The sequence below is a fragment of the Phoca vitulina genome, unplaced genomic scaffold (genome assembly GCF_004348235.1).
Source record: "Phoca vitulina isolate PV1807 unplaced genomic scaffold, GSC_HSeal_1.0 scaffold3, whole genome shotgun sequence".
NCBI lineage: Eukaryota > Metazoa > Chordata > Mammalia > Carnivora > Phocidae > Phoca > Phoca vitulina.
Window position 1 is genome coordinate 39,242,737 of NW_022589706.1, and position 25,242 is coordinate 39,267,978.

Here is a 25,242-nt window from a genome sequence, read left to right on the forward strand (position 1 = left end):
CAAATGTTTATTGTGGTAGGTGCTAAAGAAACATAGCTGAGTAAAATAATCTCTGACTCAAAAAATTCAGTTGTGGGGTGGCCAGGGAGAGACATACAGCTAACTACGTTTTGATGGGATGAGCCATAATTCATGGAATCAAAACTTAGTATTATACTCATGATGGGATGAGTATAATAAATGTGTCTACACCGCTTTACAGGGAGAGGGGTGTGGCAACAATAGTTAATTTTATTGGGCGGCCATCAGGGAAAGTTGCAAAGCAACGTGATTATTAGGTTGGATTTTTCGTGGTCAGCAGGCGTTCACCTGACGGGTGAAGGCTTATCCGCTGCAGGGACCAAGGGCTGGACAGCGTTTTAACCCTGCGCGGGGTAGACAAGCAACGAATCCCGCAAAGGGGAGGGATCATTTCTGGCATCCGCTGAAGTGCGGGGTTTGCCGACCGGCAGGAGGCGCCGTGGCCGCGCGCTGTCCGGCCGTTGCGTTTCCGGCCACTTGGGCCCAGCGCCGCCATCGCCGCCGCGCGCGCCCCCGCCGCGCGCCGCGCGCCGCGCATCGCCTGCGCCGCTCCCGTTACCGAGGCAACCGCGGCGCCGACTCCGCGCCGGCTGGGATCGTCTCTCGGCGCCATTTTCAAACTGTCCTAGCGCCGGTGCCGGGGTCTGGGGCGGAAGGAGCCAGCGAGGGAGGCGACGGCCGAGGGGCGATGCGGCCGCAGGCGGAGGAAGCGGCGGCTGGAGCTGAGGGTGAGTGCCGCTGTGGGGGCGGGAGGCCCGGGCGCGGCGGCGGCACTCTCGCCGTAGCCTCCCGGGAGGTCCCCGCGGGCAGGGCCCGGGTGCTGCCGGGAGGGAGGCCGCGCGGCTGGGGAGGAAGTGGGGCCCGGCCGGGCGGGGCGCGGCGCGGAGATTCCTCGCCGGCTCCGCGTCCGACACCCCTCCCCTTCGAAACCCGGCAGTGAAGCTGCGGCCTGGAGGTCGACCTGGGGCCGCTCGAGCCTCCCTATTTCCTTCCGCGCCGCTCGCTGCGGGAGTCTGTGCGGTGTGTGCACACCCTCCTACCGCCGACTGATGGGTTGATTTAAAAGTTAAAGTGCTCTCTCGTGTAAGAATCTTACAGGCTCTTTGTAAAAACAAAGTACCCAAAAACGTAGGACGGGAGCCATTTGTTAACCTTTGCCCTGCATCTTCGAAAACATCCCCTTTACCTTCCAGTCACTACTATTTTAAGTTCAGTGTGGAAGGACTTCGAGACAACCTAAGTTAAGGTTGGTGTTTTGTTTTGTTTTGAGCCCCTGTGCATACATACACACAGGCTACTTTTGTAAAAATAAGATGTACTGGCTTTCAGACACCCACCTTCCCAGAGGTAAGCTAGTGAGTAGTTCTAAACACGTATGCGCGGGGGACCTCCAAACCTAAGCTTTCATGTTGTGCTAGAAACTTTCAGTATAGCCACAGTGTTTGGGTGATGTAGGTGGGGGAAGACAGCAGCCCGTCGGTGAGGATGTTTTTTGTTCTTCTTGGAGGGATTTTACTCTTTTCCATCTGTCCTGTGTTTCGATTATTTTTTTGATTCGTATTCATTCCCTGTTCAGCCAGATGTGAGGAAGTATTATTTCTGGGTAATCGAAGCTGGTACCAGACACAGAGGAGAAACGTTTGAGTGGTGAGGCCCTGCTAGTTCTTGACAGGTGTATTTCCGGTGTCTCCAGGAGTTTCTCTAAAACACCCTGCATCAGTCAGGTCACTCTTGTGGAAGGAACCTAGAAAGTCCATGGGGATGTCACTAAAAGAAAAGGTTAGCAAGAGTGTGGAGACAGAAAGGTTTGTAGAAAGGAGTAGATTAGAAGTGATGTGGTAAGTTGCTGCAGCTTGGTGCAGATACTACACTTAGATCTTAGCCAAAAGGCCAAGAAGCGATTGCAGCTTGGTACAGAAACCCGAGTACTGGACCAGGACTCAGGAGACGTGAATGCCCACCTTCTTTGTGGCCAAGTGGTTTGGGAAAAGTTGCTCTCTAGAGGCAGCCTTTCCTCAAGCCTTTGAATAGAGAGGATGTCTAGTATGCCCTGTCTCGCTTACAGGGTAAGTTGTGAGGATCACTTTTGCATGTATTCACATGCATTCACGTTTTATAAATTGTGAAAAACAGTAGAGATGTTAAAACAAAATTTTATTTGGCTTAGAAATATGAGTACTAGGACTATATTTACCTGGCAAAGGTTAGAAAAGAGCAAAGGTTCTACACAAGCAATCTTTAGAGAACTCCATTTTAGGGCACATTGATAGAGAATATATTCATAAATATTGAAAAAGACAAGGATAAAAATGTGTGTAGAGATTCATATGTGTTTGTGTCTTTTTTTTATAGAAGTAAAATTTACATGGCGAAATGCACAGATCTCAAGTGTACTATTTGAAAACCTTTGATAAATGCAATACACTTGTGTAACCAATATCCCAATTAACATAATATTTTCATCACCCCAGAAGTTCACTCTTAACCCTTCCAGTCTCCACCCACTCCTGTTGACCCAGGCCACAGCTGTTCTGGTTTCTGTCTGCATAGTTTCATTTTGCCTGTTCTTGAATTTCATGTAAATAGAATCATGCAGTATATGTGTCTGGCTTCTATTGCTCAAGTAATGTTTTCCAAATTAATTCATGTGATTGACATGTATCAGTATTTCCTTCTCTTTTATTCCTGAGTAGTAGTATATTGTACAACTATTTCATTGTTTGTTTATCCTTCTGCTGTTGATGGATATATACGTTGTTTCCAGTCTGGGGCTATTATGAATAAAGCTGTTATGAATATTCTTGTAGAGTCTGTGGATGTTTATTTTCATTTGCTTGAATAAATACCTAACCATAGAATTATAGAGTTCTAGGGTAGAAGTTTAACTTTATAAGAAACTGCCAAACTTTTTCCACAGTGCTTTTACATTTGCATCAGCAATGTAAAGATTCCAGTTGCCCCAAATCCTTGACAACATTTGGTCGTGTGCTTTAAATTTTAGCCATTCTAGTATGAGTGAAATTGTACTTCATTGTGGTTTTAATTCATATTTCCCATATAACTAATGGTGGTGAGCACCTTTTCATATGATTATTCCTGTTCAGTTATCTTTGCAAGGTGCCTGTTCAAGTCTTTAGCCCATTTTCTTACCGGATTGTAATTATTGAACTGTAAGTGTTCTTTATGTATTCCATATACAAATCCTTTGTCAGATATTTTCTCCCACTCTTTCATTTATCTTTTTGTTTTCTTAATGGAATATTTTGATGAGCAGACATTTTTAATTTGATGAAGTTTAAAAACTTATCAGGTTTTTCTTTTGTATTTAGTCTTTCAAAAGAGGCTTCTCTAAAGATCTTCTGCCTACCTCAGGCTTGGGAAAATATTCTTTGTTTTCTCCATTTTTTTTTTAACTTTTACGTATAGGTTTATTAATGTTTATTAATGCAGCAACATGACTATCATAAGCATTGCATTTAAGTCAAGTCTAAATATTCCAGAAGGCTGCCTACCTGAAGAGAAACAAAAAAAAAGTTGCTTCATATTGAAAGAATCTTTTCTTCTTATCATGAAATAGTAATAATAGCCATAATAACAGAATAATGTTTTACTCTTTTCTTTTAGGACTTTAATTTTGGGGAGTGAATAAAACTAGTTTTGGAAGACAAGATGACTGCAGCTGCAGAAAGAAAGTACATTAATATTAGAAAGAGATTGGATCAGTTGGGATACCGCCAGACTCTGACAGTGGAGTGTTTACCATTGGTAGAAAAACTTTTCAGGTAAAGATGAAAATACAGTTCTAAACCCATGTGATCCTTAATCCCATTTATCTAGTTTCTATTAAACTTCATGTTACAGTAAAGAAATGGGTAGGTTTTTTGTTGTTTTTTTTTAAGTCCTTCAGTCATCTGAAGCTCATCTATTCTTAGATCCTACTCCCAGATCATCAGTTCAGGGCCTCCACATTGCAAAACTCTAGGGGTCACCTTTCATACTCTACTGTTCAGAGTAGATGTTTCTGAGAGTTCTCCGTGAATAGAATTACAATTTTTTAATGTGATTTTCTGATATCCTTGGGTATTCTATGTCTGCCTCACTAGTCTTTAATTGCTGTGATTTGATAAAGGTTCTCTCATATGTGGTTGGTCATTACTTTAGCAGTTACATGTTACTTTAACTGAAAGATTCTATGTGATTTTGTTCTTTTCCATTTTTTGTTCTTTCCTTGAGACTGGAGCAGGGAAATTGCTTAGAAAGCTTTTGCAGTAGGGCTACAAGCTATGATAATGGTAAGGAGAGAATGGAGGAAAGATATTTGGTGCTCTTTATTATGGCCTCCAGAACCCTTCATGATCTAGTTCTAGCTCTGTGATTCAAGGTTGGAGGGTGGGTGAAGTATGTTTAACTTTCTAAGAAACTGGCAGACTTTTTCCACAGTGATCTTATACTCCCGACACCTTCATCTCCCATGTATTTAACCATTTGGAGCTCCCTAAACATAAACACTCCCCACCAGTCTCTCCCCTTGGTCTCTCCATGTGCTATTCTATCTGCCTGGGAAGTCTGTCTGACCTCTCCCTCCTGCCCTATGCTTGTTTAGCTCTATGGCCTGCAAGATTGTCACATCTGCTACGTGTTACCTTCACTACTTATCATTGTTGGAAACTTGTTTTTGTGTTTCCTTTAGAATGCAAACTCCATAAGACTAGAGACTGACTTTATCCCTGCTCTATCTAGTACAGGCTGAACACATAGTTGTTGAGTTTATCACACAGTATTATAACTTTTGACAAACTGTCAGTAGGATATAAGCTCTTTGATGCTGTGTTCTATATTGTGTTCCCTGCTCGGTAAATACTGATGGAGTGAATATTCTACTGGTCTGTGTTCTTAGAGGTAAGGAATCAATTCTTATTCTTATATGCTAGCATTTAGCATATAGCAGGCATTCAGTAAATCTTCGCTGAATGTACAGGTAAGTTTCACAGGTTCCACAGGATCAGGTGATTAATTGGACATGGGGGATGAATGAGAGGAGAGATTGAAAGATGATTCTAACTATGTGTATGTTTCATAACTTTTAATCTTGTTTTGAGAAATTTTTGAGCACCTGGTACCTTGAAAGACTCCTAGTGTTTTTGTTTGTTTTTAGATTTGATCTCACTTAGTGTTAACATTTAAGTCTTTCTTGAAATATATTTTTAGTTATTAAAAGTTAATGGAATGTTTCCTTGTATTTACATTTTCTGTTCTTTAATTTCAGTGACCTAGTTCATACAACAGAAAGTCTTCGGAAATCAAAATTATCTACTGTGAAAGCTGAAAAAGAAAGTGCCAATTTTGATTTTGTTTTGGAACCTTATAAACTTGAAAATGCAAGATTGATCAAGGAAAATAATGAATTATACCTGGAATTAATGAAACTGAGAGAACAATCAGGTCAACACATTAAAGGTAAAATTTTGTGATTTTTTAAAATGCCGTATTTTTTGCCTAAAAAGTTTTTTCTGTAGGAAAAGCTTATATATAGTATTGTGATAGTCTTCCTGCTAACAGTCTTGAAATAATGTAGAGTGCATTGAAGAGTTCCCAATAAGGAAAATAAATTTATATTTCATAGCTATAATCATCCTCACTATAAGTAGATTAAATTTTTAGAATTAAAATTGCTGTAGAAAGATGCACAGCATAGGAAATATAGTCAATGATACTGTAATAGCGTTGCATGGTGACAGATGATAACTACGTTTGTGGTGTGCGTAACATAACTTACAGAGAAGTTGAATCACTATATTGTACACCTGAAATCAATATAACATGTGTCAACTATACTCAATAAATCTTTTAATTAATAAAAAAATTGCTCTAGGAAATATTAAATGCTGAAACTAAAGAAATGTCCTTGAAACAACTTTCATTTTTCCCTTACTAAAAGTAAGAGGACTAAAGTGAGGTGAAAGCCTTGTATCATTCTGATTCTTTAATACCCCCGTCTTCGAGCTGGAAGATTGAATAGAATGATTTCAAAGGTACTGGACAGAGGGTAATTGTATGGCTATCTTACTATAAATTTTTCTTTTATCAGTAGAAAGCCCTGTCTGATACCTGGCATGAATATATAATCCCTCAGCTACATACCCAGCTTACTGGATTGGAGCAAATGCCATAATTTATATTAAGCCATATAGCAGAAGAAAAATATGATTCCCTTTTTTGTTTAGTGACTGACTTGTAGTTTTGTTAATAGTGGTGGAAGAGGTAATAACCTTTCAGACAAAGGCTTGGGTAAGAATCAGATGGAGCCTTTCAAATTAATGTGACTTTTGTATTTTGTGAAATGGAAGGATTTGATAGATTTCCTGATCTGTAAAATGGTTTTTGAATCTTTTTCATTTTAAGAGTTGAAAACTACGTTGAAGAAGTGTGCACGTGAAACAGCTGATCTGAAATTTCTAAATAACCAATATGTTCATAAACTCAAACTTTTGGAGAAAGAGAGCAAAGCTAAGAATGAAAGAATTCAACAACTTCAAGAAAAGAATTTGCATGCTGTAGTACAAACTCCAGGTGAGTCTGCCCTGTCTCAAAACAAATTATACATGTCTAATCTTTTAAAGATATTAAAGCTGTTGACTAAAATAAGACTTTGGATTTTCATGCTTAGACTTTAGTATTTGTAAAGGTGATTTTGGATTGTCACATAAACTTTTAAATTTATTTCTTAAGATCTAGGTAGTATTTTATACATGCACTTAGAAACTTTATAGTAGTTTCTTAGATACAAGTAGTCTAACTTCAGTGCCCAGAGTTTTATTTCCTTAATCGTTATTTTAACTTCTTTTTTAAATTATTATTATTATTTTAGTATTCTTTTTTTTCCAAGTCAAACTGTATTCAGCTTTATTAAAAATACTTGTCATAAACAATCCTGGTATTTCAGGGAGGACATGGGCACACAGCCACTAGCAGTATGCAGCAGCTTTCAATCTCCGGTCTCCAGTGGACTACCAACATCAGAAAGCCACTCTAAAACCCAGTGAAGTCTTCATGTGGTGCTCTGAACAGGGGAGGTTTAGGGTGAGGGTTGACAGTTCACACTTAGGGTGTTGTTTAACAACTTCTTACAAGCCGGCCCTGACTTTCAGGAAATGAAATGAAAATGGCAGAATTATCAATCTGAAGATCCACAAGCTAAAAAAGGAACTCTTTTGAGGGATGCCATCTCAATGTTATCATTATTATTTTAGTTTTAAAGGTAATCTATACTCATTAAAAAATTTGGAAATGTGTTTTAAGTATTTCTTAGTTTATTTTACTTTTTTTAGCTTTATGTTCGGTAGTTCTGTAGCAAGAGAAAAGAAAGGAAGGGTCATGTGCAGGGTTGAGGGTGGTCAAGGCATGAAGTTGGTGGAAGAATCCCCAGTACCAGTGACAAGATCGTCAGGATGTCTGAATTATGGGCTGAAGGTAATGGGAGTGAGTGAGGTGTAGGAAGGTGCTGGATTATGAGATGAGGTGGAGGCTGAGGGATTGGGAGCACAAAGACTGAGATCAGAAGGGAGTTGGAGTTCTAGACGCTGGCAGTTTGAAGTGGTGACGAAGGCCACACACAGTCATCTTACGGTGTGCCGGTAGCCAAGCGGGATCAGGGGAAGATGGAAATGTCAGGAAATGAGATGGAGAGGGACTGTGGGCTGAAGGCACAAGAGGTCAAGAAACATGGGAGACGGTCTTAGAAGCAACTAGAAGATTAAGGGGAAAAATGAGGATAATCAGGTTTCCTGAGAGAGGAATGGGGCAGATTCCAGAGAGATTCAGGTGGTGTAATCTATAGAATTCAGTGACTGAATGTGGAAGACTTGGGAGGTAGAGGAATTCCCAGATTTCTGTTTCAAGTGAATGAGCGGGTGAATGATGGTACTGTTTTTTAGAGAAGGTGGAAAGCAGAGCAGGAGTTCACTTTTGCATGTGTCAAATATTATACCCATGGAACATCCGCATTGAGATTTCTAGTACACAGTAGGATATGTGGATCTGATTTAGATGTGTGGTCCCAGATGGAAATTCAAATTTGGGAGTCATTGGAATATGGTGGGAATTGAAGCTATGGATGCGGTGGGAATTATCTAGTAAGATTATGTAGACTGGGAAGAGAGAACAGATCCTGAGGAGAGGTTGGTAATTAAAGGACTGGTGGAAGGAGAGGGTCTTTAAAAGAAACTGAGAAGGAACAACCAAGGAGGAAAACCAGGAAGTAAGGGAAGGAGAAAATGGTTTACTTTCTTTAGGTGTGTAACTACAAGCAAATCATTTAAATACTTTTGATCCAGTTTCTTCATCCTCAAAACAAGAGATATATGTATACAAAATGTGTCAGGATTCTAATAAAGACACAATTGTAGATTATGTTTGTTCTTCGTGTGGATAAATTCATTTTTCAAGTGCATGTCTAATCTTGGCCAGGTGCTGGGAAAGGTAAATTATCCGTGTAATTTGGATGTATATGTCCATAAAAAGAAATTACTCCTGATGGTTTTAAGGATAATTAGGTAGACATTCCCCACTAATTCAGTTATAGCATCATTTTATATTACAGATGACATTCATTCATTGTATACTAATTTTGCTGCATAAAGTTTCTGTTACCTGCTCTTTTGGCATTGCTTAATAAACAAGTTTATTTTAGTTATCACTGCTTTAAGCTTCTCATTTGACAGTTTTCTGCTGGTGATGATTTCTTGAGTTCATAAGAGCAAATACCACAAGGCATGCTCAACTTTTAATCTTGCCAAAGTCTTGTTCCCATCTAATGGAGGAACAGATTGCATCTGGATATATGTACCAAGCATGCCAAAAATAAAACTTGTTTTATAACCATGTCTTGTTGAGGTTTTCAGGAATGCATTGTTTAGTTAAAGATCAGGGTGTGAGACTCTGGAAAACAGTAATGAGGTTCCTCAAAAAGTTGAAAATAGAGCTACCGTATGATCCAGCAATTGCACTCGTGGGTATTTACCCCAAAGATACAAAAGTAGGGACCCGAAAGGGTACGTGCACCCCGATGTTTATAGCAGCAATGTCCACAATAGCCAAACTGTGGAAAGAGCCAAGATGTCCATCAACAGATGAATGGATAAAGAAGATGTGGCATATATATACAATGGAATATTATGCAGCCATCAAAAGGAATGAGATCTTGCCATTTGCAACGACGTGGATGGAACTGGAGGGTATTATGCTGAGCGAAATAAGTCAAACAGAGAAAGACATGTATCATATGACCTCACTGATATGAGGAATTCTTAATCTCAGGAAACAAACTGAGGGTTGCTGGAGTGGGGGGTGGGGTGGGAGGGATGGGGTCAACAGATGAATGGATAAAGAAGATGTGGTATATATATACAATGGAATATTATGCAGCCATCAAAAGGAATGAGATCTTGCCATTTGCAACGACGTGGATGGAACTGGAGGGTATTATGCTGAGCGAAATAAGTCAAACAGAGAAAGACATGTATCATATGACCTCACTGATATGAGGAATTCTTAATCTCAGGAAACAAACTGAGGGTTGCTGGAGTGGGGGGTGGGGTGGGAGGGATGGGGTGACTGGGTGATGGACACTGGGGAGGGTATGTGTTCTGGTAAGCGCTGTGAATTGTGCAAGACTGTTGAATCTCAGATCTGTACCTCTGAAACAAATAATGCAATATATGTTAAGAAAGAAAAAAAGAAGAAGAAGAATGTAGCAGGAGGGGAAGAATGAAGGGGGGGAAATCGGAGGGGGAGAAGAACCATGAGAGACAATGGACTCTGAAAAACAAACTGAGGGTTCTAGAGGGGAGGGGGTTGGGAGGATGGGTTAGCCTGGTGATGGGTATTGAGGAGGGCACGTTCTGCATGGAGCACTGGGTGTTATGCACAAACAATGAATCATGGAACACTATATCTAAAACTAATGATGTAATGTATGGGAATTAACATAACAATAAAAAAAATTTAAAAAAAAAGAAAAGAAAAAAAAAATTCCTAGGGGGAAAAAAAAAAAAAAGATCAGGGTGTGAGTATATATAAGGGAGGAGGTATTTTATCGCTGGGTAATATGAGCTAGAGACACCCTTTATAACAAAAAGCCTAACCTTCTGGAATATTTAATTCTAATATTTGTTTCTTTTAAATGTTTTTGAAACACACATTGTGTTTTAGGTGGCAAAAAAAGAAGTATTGCTTTCAGGCGCCAGCGTATGCAGATTGATGAACCAGTCCCTCCCTCCGAAGTCAGTTCATATCCAGTTCCGCAGCCTGATGACCCTTACATTGCAGACCTCCTGCAGGTGGCTGATAACAGGTGCATTAAATAATTTTTTGTTGGTTTCAGTTAATCACTTGATTAACTCTAATCAGTTTCTTGATGCTAGGGCTCCAGTCTTTGCTGTTGTATCTCCAGGGCCTAGGACAGAACTTTGCATGAGCACTGAGGAAGTGCTTTCTGAATGTATCCTAAATATAGAATGTTTTTACTTGTTTTGGAACTTTGATCTCAGATAGATCATAAATCTGACGTTTCTGTCCATGTTTACTTTTTTTTTAATTTTTTTTTTTTTAAGATTTTATTTATTTGTGAGAGAGAGAATGAGAGACAGAGAGCATGAGAGGGAGGAGGGTCAGAGGGAGAAGCAGACTCCCTGCTGAGCAGGGAGCCTGATGGGGGACTCGATCCCAGGACTCCAGGATCATGACCTGAGCCGAAGGCAGTCGCTTAACCAACTGAGCCACCCAAGCGCCCCTGTCCATGTTTACTTTAAAATAATTTAATGCCATCTAGAACCTATTTTAGTAGAGTTGCTTTAATATTTAGTTTTATCACCCAATTCGTCTTTTTGCAGGACTCTCTCACTTCAGATATGTCAAATGCCAATGAACATGAATAGATTTGTAACTGGCTTTGAAATTCTTGCTTCATGATTCTCTAGCTCTGTGTGCTTGTTTTTCCTTAAATTGGAATCAGATATAAATTCTATTTTATATAGAAAAGGTCTCTGGGAAAGGCACTATGTAAGTGTCCTAGGGATGTAAAGATGAGTAAGATGGTACTGCTGCTCTTGAGAAACTTACATTCTAATAGTAAAGATGAGATAAATACACAGAATGCCATTAAGAAAATTTTAAGAGGTTCAAAGTAGCAAAAGAACACTCGTGACAGCATCTGTGGTCATAGCTAGAAAAGCATTCTAAAATATGTACTACACTAGTAAAAATGGTTAGTATGGATAACTTTTTATTTTGTAGATTATACAGAGAATATGGGGGAGTTTTTCCACTTCATTAATCTCATAACAATCTAAAGGAACATTGGTGGAGGTACTGATTAGGATCTCTTAGTTACTCTCACACAGTATTACATAACTATGTTTATACAGTTATCTGAACTTGTGAAATATTTTGTGGGGTTCTTTTTTTCTGTTACAGTTGTAATCTAGGACTTCTCAGCAGTGTGATAGTGTATTTAAGGAGTTTTTTGGTCTGCATGTTTGTCATTTTCTGTCTTTAATCTTTTTCCTTAACATCTTTCTTTTCTATCAAACCATCATAGGTGGCATTAGTCTCTTGATGATCTTGTTTGTTTCCTTTTGCACATACACATTTTGTTTGTATTCAGAGTAATTCGTGTGCATACATATGAGTGCAGTCACATACCTACTTTTCTCCTAAACCTAGAATAGTAGAAAATACTGGTTCCAGTAACAGCACGGACAAGGTGTGCCAGCCTCACTTACTCTACTTCACAGAAAATCTCTCTTAAAAGCAGACCTGGCTTCAGGCTTTATTTTTCCAATATGAAAGTGGTTATGTCATATTTATGTTAATGTTTGGCAAAGTTTGATGTAATATAAATACATTTGGATAGTTGTAGAATTGAGATAATTTGGACAAATCTTGATTTTGTTAGAATTAACAAGTTCCAGAAAGGAGTAGGTTTTTGCTGTAGTTATTTGGTAAATTATAGTATTTCTTGATATTTTTCTTTTCTCCAGGATTGCAGGGTAGTTCATTAGAAAATACAGGGTCATTTAGGGTCAGAAGACAAACTTTAGTCCCTTATTTCACTTCAGAATGTGAATTCTGGGCTAGACCCTCTAGTTTCCTGAACCTAAGAATTGGCAGCAATACCTCAAAGAGTTTTAAGGATCAAAATGCAACAGTAGGCATAATGTATCTGAATTTCAAATTATTTAACACTCAGTTTCTTTATTCTTATAAAATTATATCTCCAAGATGATGTACTCTCCTTATGATGTGGTTTGGAACCCTTTGGTACAGTACTTCATACCTTATTGAGAAATAGAAAATAGAGAATTTATAGGAGAACATATCTAGTTTCATTTCTTGTTTTTTTTTGTATTTCTTAAAAAAGTATATTGACATTAGTTATACATGTGTTTCAGAATTCAAGAACTGCAGCTGGAAGTCCACCAGTTACAAGAAAAGTTAGCAATGATGGAAAGTGGACTGAGAGATTATACGGAGCAGGTAGGATTTTTATTTACTTCCATAACAGGGATGCATGATTGCATTGTTGAGATGGGTATGCCGTGATTGTAAATAAAGTTGGGTTATATTTGGTATTACTGATACTGAATTTTTATACAGCTTTTATCTTTTCCACCAATTTGTTAATAGAGATAATAGCTGGAGTGGCTTAGATGGCTTTAGAGCAAATAGTCCAGTCCATTATGCATTGAGGCAAATACTAGTTTTTTTTGGTTTCTTTAGGTGAATCATCTGTCTCCCCAAATATTGTAACCATATTACTTGTTTTCATCTTGGGAGGTATTTTACTGAAGTGTATTATGCTTTACAGTGGTAACATAAATAATTTTTTTACTGTTACTGTAGATTTTGTTATTTGGAACATAAGTCTTCTTGATAGTTACTCTTTTGTGGCACCATATTTGTTGTGTGTTTTCGCTAAAGAACTAGTAAAAGAGTTTTCTGAAGAAGCAGGGGAATTAATATATGCAGGGTTAGATCATAACCGTAATAAGCTTTATTCTTTCATACCTTCTGCTGGTGTTTGGCTAAATTCTGATTTGTATAATTACAGGCTTGCTTTCTTAAAATGCTTATTGAAGCTTAAATTGGGTAACACGTTTTTTCATTTTCTGCATGTGACTGCATTTTTTTTGGAGTGAAGTGATCTGCACATACAAATATAAATGTAACTTATGTGTTGGTATAACTGTTAAGTTTGTAAAGTACTTTGAAGATATTTGAATAAAAATGGAGTAAAAAGGAATTGTGATCACATCAACCAAAAAACTTATAATATGGAGAGAGATTGAAAATATCAAATATGCATAAGTTGAATATTGTTGGTATTTTTCAATTTATAATCACACTTTCATCACATTTTCCCCAAGTACTTTATGAACATAAGCTGACCAATCTTGGTAATCTCTGTGAGGTAGTTGAGGTGTTTGGAGAAAATAGCCTGATCATTCTCATTGAAACTCTGCTGCCTATCTGGGTGTTTGGTTTTTGTTTTTTGGGTTTTTTTGCTTAAGTTTGTTCTGTTTTTCTCAGTTTGTATTCCAAATGTTGCTGTTCTCTGCAAGCTCTTTCCCCAGCCTATAATAAATACCCTCCTCAAGATATCACCTTGTCTCAACTTTGTTTCTACCTTTAAAATTAGCAATGTTCACACTGAGGCTCTCCAGACTTAATGGGTAGTGTGGCATTCTTCCTATTTAAGGCTTAGTCTTTGTACCTGTGCTCTTGGCTCTATTTCCTCTCTTCTTTTTTTTTTTTTCAAGATTTTATTTATTTATTAGAGAGAGAGAGAAAGAGGGCACAAGCAGGAAGTGGCAGAGGGAGAGGGAGAAGCAGGCTACCCACTGAGCAGAGAGCCAGACCTGGGGCTTGATCCCAGAACACTGGGATCATGACCTGAGCTGAAGGCAGACGCCCAACAACTGAGCCACCCAGGCAGCCCTCTTCTTCTTTTTTTTGCTTTCATTGATATTTTTTCCTTCTTTAACAAACACTTAAATGGCCACTTTACAACTAGTAATGCTTTTAATCTCCCTAACTGTCCTAGAAAGAGGTGCTATTATGGTCGTTACTAACCTCCCCTAAAAAGATCTCCTTTAATTACCTCTCCCTCTTGCTGATGCCTTCTCCTCCCTCATGCAAACTTCTCTAAAGAGTATCTTACTCTTCTGTCTCCACTTCTTCACCTCCTGCTGTCCTATTGCGTTCTGGCTTCTGCCTCCCATTACATAAATTGGTCTAGTTAATGACACCAGTGACATTAATTGCTAGATCCAAAAGGATACTTTAGTCTTTATTTTCTTGACTCCTCTGTAGTATTTGTCATTATTGATAATTTCTCTTTAAAATGCTTTCATTTTCTTTCAATTTTCCCTTTTTTAAAAATCTATCATCATTTCTTCTTTGCTTATTTCCTGTACCTGTTCCCTGAAATGTTACTGTTTTTCAGGATCTTGTCTTTGACCCCTTCTCCTTTCCCGGTATATTTTCTCAGAAGGTTTCATTTACTCTCTTGGTTTAAGATATTCCCTGTAGTTAATGACTTTTCAGTCTTTCTGGCTCAAATCTCTATAGAGCTCCAGACCCATATATCCAATTTCATACTGGGCGTTTCCACTTGGATGAAAGCTCTTCATACCATATACCTAGTACTAAACTTGTTATCTTCTGCCTCAAATCTGTTTTCCCTCTTATATTCTCTACTTTGGTTGGTAGCATCACCATCTGCCCAAGCCAACATTCTGTAGTCTTTCTAGATCTCATTCTCTTCCCTTCACATACCACTTACCAAGTTCTGTCACTTCTAAGTACTTTGTAAACTTACTTTTTCTGCTTTAACCTATCTACTGTTTTATGCCTTATTCATTTCTCATACATTCCTCCAGTAGGTTCCCTTCCTCTGGCTTTATTCTTATTCATCTTTTAATCCAGAGCAATCTTTCTCCTTAGCAAAGTATTCAGAGCTTAACATAATTAATTCCTGCCTGATTCTTCAGACCCACCATAAGTTCCCTTGCACGTTACAATCGTCTTACTGATCGTCTTACTGAGCCATTTCTGCTCCTTCAATCATACCATGTGGCTTTATACTTCTGTGTCACTGCCTGAAACATTCCTCCTTTCTTCTCTTCATAGCATCATTTATAACCTTTTTGGGCATATGTATTTGATAAAGCCTTCACTAATTTCAATAGGCATATGAATATATCATGGAGAGTAAATCCTTTTATTCCTTTAACTTCTTTGGTGCCATATACCTCTTTACTTTATTCTACCATTGAACAACATATTATATAGCAATTATTGGTTTACTTGCTAGTTTTCCCTGTAAAGCTGTGTTCCTGAAAGTCAGAGACCATATTTTACTCATCTTCATATACCAAAAATTGTGCTCCATAATTGTTGAATTGAATGCTTGGTTTTAGTTTTCAATTTTTTTGAAAAAACAAAAGCTGCAAAACCCAAAGCTGTAAAGTGTTTGGGTTTTTCCAAATTCATGAATGTGAATAAGTGTGAATTCATGGTTGATAGTGCTCTCTGTGATTTTATGTGTGTTGTTTTCTAAATAATAATTAAATTCACCCCAACTTCCTATCCTTTTCCATATTGAGTTTCAGTAGCAATTCTTTGTGTCCTACATCCATTTGTTCATTCTACATTTATTCCGCCAGGCACTGAAGTAGCTCAGACTCAGTTCTAGTACCTAGTAGTTTCTTTTTTTTTTTTTTTTTAAGATTTTATTTATTTATTTGAGAGAGAGAATGAGACAGAGAGCATGAGAGAGGGGAGGGTCAGAGGGAGAAGCAGACTCCCCGCTGAGCAGGGAGCCTGATGCAGGACTCGATCCCAGGACTCCAGGATCATGACCTGAGCCGAAGGCAGTCGCTTAACCGACTGAGCCACCCAGGCGCCCCCAGTAGTTTCTTTTTATATAAACATTGCCTAATCTATGGAGGAGGGAGGGGGAAAAAAAACAAAAATTAAAAATAATTGGGAAGAATCTATTCAATAGAAATACTTATGAGGGGCGCCTGGGTGGCTCAGTCGGTTAAGCAGCTGCCTTCGGCTCAGGTCATGATCCTGGGGTCCTGGGATCGAGCCCCACGTCCGGCTCCCTGCTCAGCAGAGAGCCTGCTTCTCCCTCTCCCTCTGCCTGCCACTCTGCCTACTTGTGCTATCTCTCTGTCAAATAAATAAATAAAATGTTTAAAAAAAAAAAAAAGAAATACTTATGAAAGCTTTGTTGACATTATTTTGAAATTTTCTGTGTTTATTTTTGCTTGTGTATATGTATTTCATAATATGGTACATATATGAATGTTAATCTCTTGTACACACTGTGAAACATAAGAAAAATGAAAGTATATCCAAATAAGTGTTTGTACAGTGTTATTTCAGTTCAAAGCAGATTTTTTTAAGTGATAACATGACTTTATGTTTTCAGATTGAGCTAAGAGAACGAGAGATAGAACGACTATCAGTAGCATTGGACAGTGGCCGTTCCCCTGATATTCTCTCTCTGGAGACTAGAAATAAAACCAATGAAAAACTTATTGCTCATTTAAATATTCAGGTAATGACTTTCATAATTATTTCACTGAGTATATATAATCATTAAGTGTTTATAACAGTCCATGGATTTGTAAAAGTGACAGAGTTCAGTAGTGTATTATTTACAATAGGAAAATTTTGATAGAGCCAGAGTATCCAGAAATAGGATGCGGCTATTAAAAAATCATGTTTTTAAAGAATATATAATGAAAAAAAAGAATATTTAATGAGGCAGAAAAATACATACACCATAATGTTAAATATTTAAAAGAGGAGAATAAACTGTAGACACAAGTGATGTTCAGTTTGCTTTTTAAAAATGTGCATATGAACTTGGAGAGAGAAAACATTGGAAGAGAATACACCAAAGTATACTAACAGTTTATCTTTGTGTGATGAGATATTCTTTTTGATTTTATTTTCAAAACTTTTGTTTGTTTTATAAAAATGTAAAAAAAGAAAAGATTTTTAAAAAGAAATATAAAAGCTAAACATGTAATAGATTCCCTTGCCATGCATTTGACCTAAGAGTAAAAGAACACGAGAGTTATATAAAGCATGTTATGTTACCTTTAGAAATTTAGACATGTTGTTGCTGCCTGGGCTGTAACCAAAATAGAGTAAATCACGAATATCAGCAGTAGCTCTAGAGCAGTGCTATCCAATACAAATATGATATGAGCCACATAATGTAATTTAAAATTTTCTAGGGGCACGTGGGTGACTCAGTTGGTTAAGTGTCTGACCGACTCTTGCTCTCAGCTCAGGTCTTGATCCCAGGGTCATGAGTTCAAGATTCTATGGAGCCCACTTAAAAAAAAGAAAAGAAAATGAATCTCAGATCAAAATGTAAAACATGAAACTATAAAATTTTCTAGTAACTAGATTAAGAAAGTAAAAAGAAAGAGGTGAAATTAATTTTAATAATGTATTTATCTCAGTATATCCAAAATATAATTTCAATGTATAATTAATGTTGTAAAATTGATGTTGAGATCTTTTACATTCTTTCTTTTTTGCACCAAGTCTTTGGAATCTTGTGTCTATCTTATATTTATAGCGCATCTCAGTTCAGACGAGCCACAGTATGAACATGTGGATACTAGTGACTGCTGTATTGGACAGCACAGTCTAGAGTAGTAGTATCATGGTAGTGATATTCTTGTCGTAATTTTAGAACTCTCTGTTGGGAAAAAGTTCACACAAATGTTTTGCTTTTCCTTTCCTTCCACGTTTAAAAATTGGAAGCCAATGGCTAGTATTTTTATTACACCCCACATTGTCAGTTTTGTGAATCAAAGCAGCGTAAGATTACAAATGTAAAATAGCTCTGGTTTAAATGTTCAGTATTTTAAAAAATATGGTATTTTGAAATATTTTTGGAAGTCCAGTATTTAGGATAATTTTCCAATTCATATACCTGTGAATTACAAATTCAATTTAGGTTGACTTTCTTCAGCGAGCTAATAAAGACCTGGAGAAGCATATACAGGAACTTATGGAAACCAAGGAAACAGTGACTACTGAAGTTGTTAATCTAAGTAACAAAAATGAAAAACTCTGCCAGGAATTAACTGAAATAGATCAGTTAGCACAGCAGTTAGAAAGACATAAAGAAGAAGTGCTTGAGACTGCCGATAAAGAACTTGAGGAAGCAAAGGTATGTCTAGGTTGTGGGAGCATTTGTTAATCCTCCTGGAACATCGCGAGCTTAAGCCCCTTTGATATCTGATTTGGTCTTTTGGTTTGTTTGTTTCATAATTCCAGTTTTCCCAAAGTGTCGTTCACACTCTCTAAAATTGGGTATGTTTCTGAAGCACACCTTTTCTTAGGATAGCTCTCCAGATTTTGTCCTATTTTCCCTCAAGATTTTCATCTCTGCATTGTGAGTGAGCTTTGGAAGTTTGTCCTCTGTGTCATTCTGTGCTCATGTTCCCTTTAAAAGTATTTTCTGAAATAGTGTATGTCCTTACACATTTTTAAGTTGGTAGCTAACATTTTTCATCTTTAAGTTTAAATAGATATGAAAGGGGGCACCTGGCTGGTGTGGTGGGAGGAGCATGCAACTCTTGATCTCGGGATTGTGAGTTCGAGCCCCAAGTTGGGTGTAGAGATTACTTAAAAATAAAATCTTTTAAAAATAATAATGAGTAAATAAATAGATATGAAAGATGTAATTTCCAGTGTATTGTAAGTATTGATCTCTTAAACTGTCACATCGTTCTTTTAAATATAGCTAAATGACCCTTTCTTCTTGAAATCTTCACAAAGTTTTATCCTATTTTAATATATTTATGCTTGGATATCTTTTCATGATCACCCTATCAAACATATCTGCAATAAAAAAATACATAAATTGAAAGCATTTATTTATTTAGAAATTTTTTTACTTTAAAAAATGTCCTTTGACTACAAGGTTCAAAGTGTTAACATTTTCCCTTGAATAGTGTTATCATTATAATTATTAGTAATTAGTGGATCAAAGTGACAAATACAGCACAAATGTTGATACTTACTGAATTAAAAAGTAAAATTTTATTGGAAATACATCTCTTAATAAGATACATATCTTATTAATACATTTCTTAATACATATCTTTCATAAACTTCGATTATTTTTTTGTTTGGTGCTTCAAAAATTTTTCATATTTTGAGTGACATTAGATGCATGACTTTGCTTTAAAAAGTGGGAGGAAAACAGTTGTGAAAGGGAAGGTGAGAGAGGAAAGATCATGAGATACTTAGACCACACACAGGTTTTCAGGTAGATAATTCTTAAAAAGGACTGTACATGCAAATTAAGAATCCAGATATGGATACATTAAAACTGCATGTATACAGTAGTTTTACATAATACTTGGGAAGTATTTATGTTATCCCAGGAATGGATATAAGCTAGTCTGAGGATCAGTATTCTACATCATTGAATCAATTTTGTACAATGTCATTTCCACTAATTAGTGGAATAAAAGTAGCATACCTCAACATAATGAAGGCCATATATGAAAAGCCCACAGTATATCATACCCAGTGGTGAAAGATTGAAGCTTTTCCTCTAGAATCAGCAGCAATGCAAGTATGCCCATTCTTACCAGTTCCGTTCAGTGTAGTACTGGAAGTCCTAGCCAAAGCAGTTAGGCAAGAAAAAGAAATAAAAGGCACCCAAATTGGAAAGAAAGAACTGAAATTATGTTTCCAGATGACATGATCTTGTATGTAGAAGATCCTAAAGATTTCACAAAAAAATAGAACTAATACATTCAGCAGAGTTGCAGGATACAAAATGCACAATAATCAGGTCTGTTTCAATATGCAAATAATTAAAATCCAAAAGGAAATTTAAGAAAATAATCCCATTTGCAATAGCATCAAAAAGAATAAAATAACTTAGGAATAAACTTAACCAAGGAGGTGAAAGACCGTATGCTAAAAACTATAAAACATTCTTGAAAAAAATTGAATAAGACAGAAATAAATGGAAAGACATCCTATGTTCATGGATTGGAGGACTTAATATTGTTCAAATGTCCATGGTACCCAAAGCAGTCTACAGATTCAGTACAATCCCTATCCAAATCCCAATGGCATTTTTTATAGAAATGGAAAAAAATTATAAAATCTCAAGGGGCCCCAGGATAGCCAAAAGAGTCTTGAAAATGAAGAATATAGGGGTGCCTGCCTAGCTCATTTGGAAGTACATGTGACTCTCGATCTCAGGGTCATGAGTTCCAGCCCCACATTGGGTATAGAGACTACTAAAAAAAATAAACTTAAAAAAAATGAAGAACATAATTAGTGCAGTTTTAATTTTTGGTGGCTCTAGTTTCATTGCAACATTCCTATATCTCATTCCTCTCTTTTTCCACTTCTTTTACATCTTCTCTGCTCATGCACACAACATACTGAACATAGCTTCTCAGGTCCCATTGGCAGTGCTCAAGAATGACAGTTTGGCTTGCAAAAGATTCCTGTTGGGTCAAAATATTTTAATATTGGCATTCGGTGCTCTTATTTGCTGTATAGAGGTTCCACATTGGTAGTAGCAGGTGGAGGGAAATCAAATAAGATAGGAAAATTAGGAAATGACAGTGCCATAAGAAGAGCCCAAAAATCAAGGTTCAAGGAAGGTCCTGCAAGTATATAGGCAAAATAGGTTTTTAAGTGGGCCCTCTTGTTTCAGATGTTACAAATAGCTCCCTATAAGCATTCAGGATACCAAGAAATTAAAGAGAAGCCTGGACTTTGTCTCCTCTTCACTGAAACTGAGCCTTAAAACAGCTAAAACCTCCCATCTCACTGCTGAGAAGGAAGACTACTCAAAAAAATGACTTGGTCTTATTTGCATTGTGACTTAGTGATAAATATTCTTGACTTTTAGGTCTGTACCTAATAAGTTTTTTATTCCTAGAAAGAGATTAAAAGAAAGCTTTCTGAAATGCGGGATCTTGAAGAAACAATGGCAAAACTTCAACTGGTAAGTAGATGTCATGTTAAATTGCCAGAACTTTTGGTAAGAAAATTTGCATGCTGTATTTTACATATATTTTTTAATTGAGATATAATTTACACGTTATAATATTCACTCTTAAGCATTTATTTCATTGGTATTGGTGTAGTTATGAAGTACTGCAGCCATTCTGACCATCAAGTAAAGGAACATTTTCATCACTCCAAAAAGAAACGTCATACCCATTTAGCAGTCCCTCCCCCTTTTCCTCTGCTCAGCCTCTGACAACTACTAATCTTTGTATTTCTATAGACTTGCATATTCTGGACAGTTTATACCAATGGAATCATACAATATGTGGCCTTTTGTGTCTGGCTTCTTTGATTTAGCACAGTGTTTTCTAGTTTCATGCTTGTTGTAGCATGTATCCAAGTACTTCCTTTTTATGGCTGGGTAATATTCCACTGTATGGATGTATTTAATTTCATTTCTATTTTTATAATTCTTTAATTTTATATACAGTAGATGGCAAGTTAAATTTGAATTTGGAAAACCTGTTAGGAATTTTGTATTCTTTTAACTACTTCATGACTTGTAAGTTTACTAATATTAAAATTAGAAATTGGTAATTACTTGTTAAAATTGTTGACTTTTATTAAAAGCACTCAATCTGGGGTACCTGGCTGGCTCAGTTGAGGCATGCAACTTTTTTTTTTAAGATTTTTTTATTTATTTATTTTAGAGAAAGAGCACGTGTGTATGTGAGTGGGGGGAAGGATAGAGTCTGGGAGAGGATAACAAACAGATAGGAGCCCATTGCAGGGCTCAATCTCACAACCCTAAGATCATGACCTAAGCAAAAATCAAGAGTTGGACACTTAACTGACTGAGCCACCCAGGCGCCTCTAGAGCGCGCATGACTCTTGATCTCAGGATTGTGAGTTTGAGCCCCATGTCAGGTATAGAGATTACTTAAAAATAAAATCTTAAAAAAAAAACCAAAACATTCAGTCCTCTTTTATAAAAATAGCTTTGTTTGGTAGTGAAAACCATCTTTCTAGATAATATTTGTTCTGGTAGTCTTCTTCAAATAAGAAAAATAGTAATCGTCCCAGCATAAGCCTAGATGTAGCGTATAGTTCTATAGTCATGCCTTGCTTCCAGTTAGAAACTCCTGGGTGGTCACCTAAAAGATGATTGGGGATTTTTTTTAAATAGCTTATTAAATTGGATGAGTTTCTTTTAAGATTGGAAACTAAGACTAATACTAATTTTCAAGTTTTCTTATTATTTATAGTCTTATACAGTATAGCAGCAATGTTCTGGTGGCATAAGGCAAATTAAAAAATGAAGTTATTGTGATATGCTGCCACACTGTAGGTGCTTGAATACTTGCTGACTTTTATATGCTCACTGTGAATCACAGTGGCTTCCTTTTTATTCACTTGCAGCTACTCAATTCAGTATTAAATAACTGAATTAACTAAACCTGATAAATGTCCACTCTTTTTTTTTTTTTTGATGTTGTCTACTCTTGAGTCTCATAGATATTGTGAAAATCTTCCATGAGGTCAGTAAACAGAAAGTAGATGTTTTGATGATGTTTTTACTGACAGTGTAAACTCTGTGAGGGCAGGAATTTTTGTTCGCTGCATTGTATGTATGCTATAAACAGTTGAGTGTGATTCGTAATGCTTGTCTCGGACTCTGACCAAGTCTCAGTAGTATTGGATGACAGTCAGATGCTATAGTTACTTTCTGACCTTTCTTATTGTTTTCATTAGTATGATATTATGTATTTTTAAGATAAATACTAATGATATTAATAGCTAGCATTTATTAAGCACTTGCCATGTTCTAGACACTGTGCAGAGTGCTTCATATCCTTAGTTTCATCCTCACCAGTGAGTCCTCGGTCCAAATACTGCTCTTATCCCCATTGTGCAGATGAGCCTGAGACAATAACCAGCATAGTTACTGATACCTATGATAGTCTGAGAGCACTATGGCTTCCTTCCGCCTTCTTTTAAAAATAAAAAGGCTTTAAAACTTTTTATTGCACAAGTACATACTCATTTTAAAAAGTAGACAGTATGCTAAACAAATTAAGAGAAAATAAAATCTAGTAATTCTACTCAGAAAGGAGCCCTATTCATATTTGGGTTTTATGGTCCTTTTAGCCACAGTTGAGAATTAACTTTAGTTGAACCCATATATTTGACTAACTAAAAGTGTGTCTATGACTTACTCTTAATTAAATGTACTTACCAAAATATCTACTTTAAGTTCTATAATATTTTATCAAGTGGTTAGAAATCTTAATTATAGTATTAAAATTTGCAGGAATTAAACTTATGCCATAAAGAAAAGGAGAGACTGAGTGATGAACTACTTATAAAGTCAGACCTGGAAACTGTTGTTCATCAGCTTGAACAAGAAAAGCAAAGACTTAACAAAAAAATGGAAAGTTTTGCAGTTACAGGTAAAATATAAAATGTTGATAACTTAAAATGTGTTATTTCCTCTTGACATATTATTTTTCTTAGTAGATTATCTTTCATTCATTCATTCATTCAATAAATATTTGTAGAGTGCTTGTTAATATATCAGAAACCATACTGGATGCTGTAGATAGAGTGGAAAGTCTTCAATGACCTTACAGGATTCTTTTATATTTTGACTAGTTGGTACAGGGAACCCTGCTTGAGTATTTTCCAATAGAAGTATATGCTTTTTTGAAGCAGATAATAGAATTAATTAAGACTAAGAGGAAAACTTCTGAAATGGTGAAAAATTGAAATGCAGAATCTTTATAAGGAGATGCACTTGTATCACCTGAAAGAACACATTCTCTTTCTCTCTTTCTCCCAGTAGGGCAACTTTCTGCCAGGTATCAGCCCTAAATAAGTTAGTTTAAGAAACATGTAAGAATTCATCCTCTCATCCATTCTATTTGACAAATGTTTATGAGCCTTTCGTGTGCCAGGCTCTGTTTTGGGTACTGGGGTATATGATGGTAAACAAAATACGCAAGGTCCCTGCTCTTGTGGAGCCTTTGTTCCAGTTGGACAAATTAGTAGCACATAAGTGAAAAAGCCAATTTTAGATGATAAGAGGTATGAAAATGGGGGAAGATATGCTAGAGATTGACTAACCCAAGGTCTCAGAGACAAGACACCAGCCAAATGAAGATTTGGGGCAGTTTTTCCAGACAAAGGGAACGGCAAGAGCAGAAGGGCGGTGCTGTCAAGAGCAGAGCTCCCCCGTTGGGTGTAGAGATTAGTTAAGAGCAGAAGCCCCATGTGTCTTCAGAAGTAAAAGAAAGCCAGTGTGCTGTGTTAAAAAGAGGCTATATCCTAGGCTCTTCAGCATCCATATGGATAATCTGTTTGACCCCTTCTCCACTCACTGCCTTTATGACTTGAGCACATTACTTAACCTCTCTATGCTTTAGTTTCCCTGTCTATGGGGTTAATTATGGCACTTACCCAAAAGATTTTTCTGAGGATTAAATGGGTTAATACATTAAAGTGCTTAGACCTATGTATAAAAGTTTGTAATTTACTTCCTTTCATACCTAGCTGTGACCTATCATTTCAGTGTGATCTTTCATATCTGAAACTCCCTGCTTCTCTGTGTTGCAAATGCACCAGCCTACCAAAAATCCAACCACAGGTCAACCAAAATATTTACTTTCTACACATTTGCACATGAGCAACTAAGTACTGCTTGTGTGTGCACCAAACACATCAGTAGCACTGTAAATTAGATGGTCCAGCACTCAGTGATGTATGGAAATCTTACTCTATATTTCTTACCACTTGATCTCCTACTCTCTGCAGGGAACATTTCAAATGTTTTCCATTCTCAATAAGCCTATGACTCTCATTCCACCTCCCATTCCGAGTGGGCGATCTTCAGGTTCCCTACGAGAATGGAAGCCATCAGTGAGGCTTTCTGTCATTTTCCTGTCCCAAGATCTTAAACTGTCCATTTTTATCTTCCTTCCTGTTACTATGGAAGTATGTCCTTCGTAGGAAAGGCCACTGCCTCCGAATGTTCTCTGGGTCCTGTCCTTTCTAATTTTAAAACCTCGCATATTAATTATCTCTTTTCTATAACTTAAGTCTGTACTGTTTTTGTCCATTGGCATTTAAACATACTTACCC

The 25,242-nt window shown here is 37.0% G+C and overlaps 1 protein-coding gene across 1 annotated transcript in view; it reads left to right on the forward strand.

Annotated features, from left to right (window-relative positions):
• The first annotated feature begins 547 nt into the window (after window positions 1-547).
• Window positions 548-25,242, forward strand: part of CEP135 (centrosomal protein 135) — a 76,400-nt gene continuing 51,705 nt past the window's right edge. The window contains exons 1-10 of the mRNA XM_032400423.1: window positions 548-749; window positions 3,646-3,803; window positions 5,288-5,478; window positions 6,424-6,591; window positions 10,231-10,372; window positions 12,471-12,555; window positions 16,520-16,648; window positions 18,071-18,286; window positions 21,035-21,100; window positions 23,417-23,555. Of these exons, the coding sequence (XP_032256314.1) occupies window positions 3,691-3,803; window positions 5,288-5,478; window positions 6,424-6,591; window positions 10,231-10,372; window positions 12,471-12,555; window positions 16,520-16,648; window positions 18,071-18,286; window positions 21,035-21,100; window positions 23,417-23,555 (1,249 nt within the window). The 5' untranslated portion in view covers window positions 548-749; window positions 3,646-3,690. The remainder of the gene's footprint in view (window positions 750-3,645; window positions 3,804-5,287; window positions 5,479-6,423; window positions 6,592-10,230; window positions 10,373-12,470; window positions 12,556-16,519; window positions 16,649-18,070; window positions 18,287-21,034; window positions 21,101-23,416; window positions 23,556-25,242) is intronic.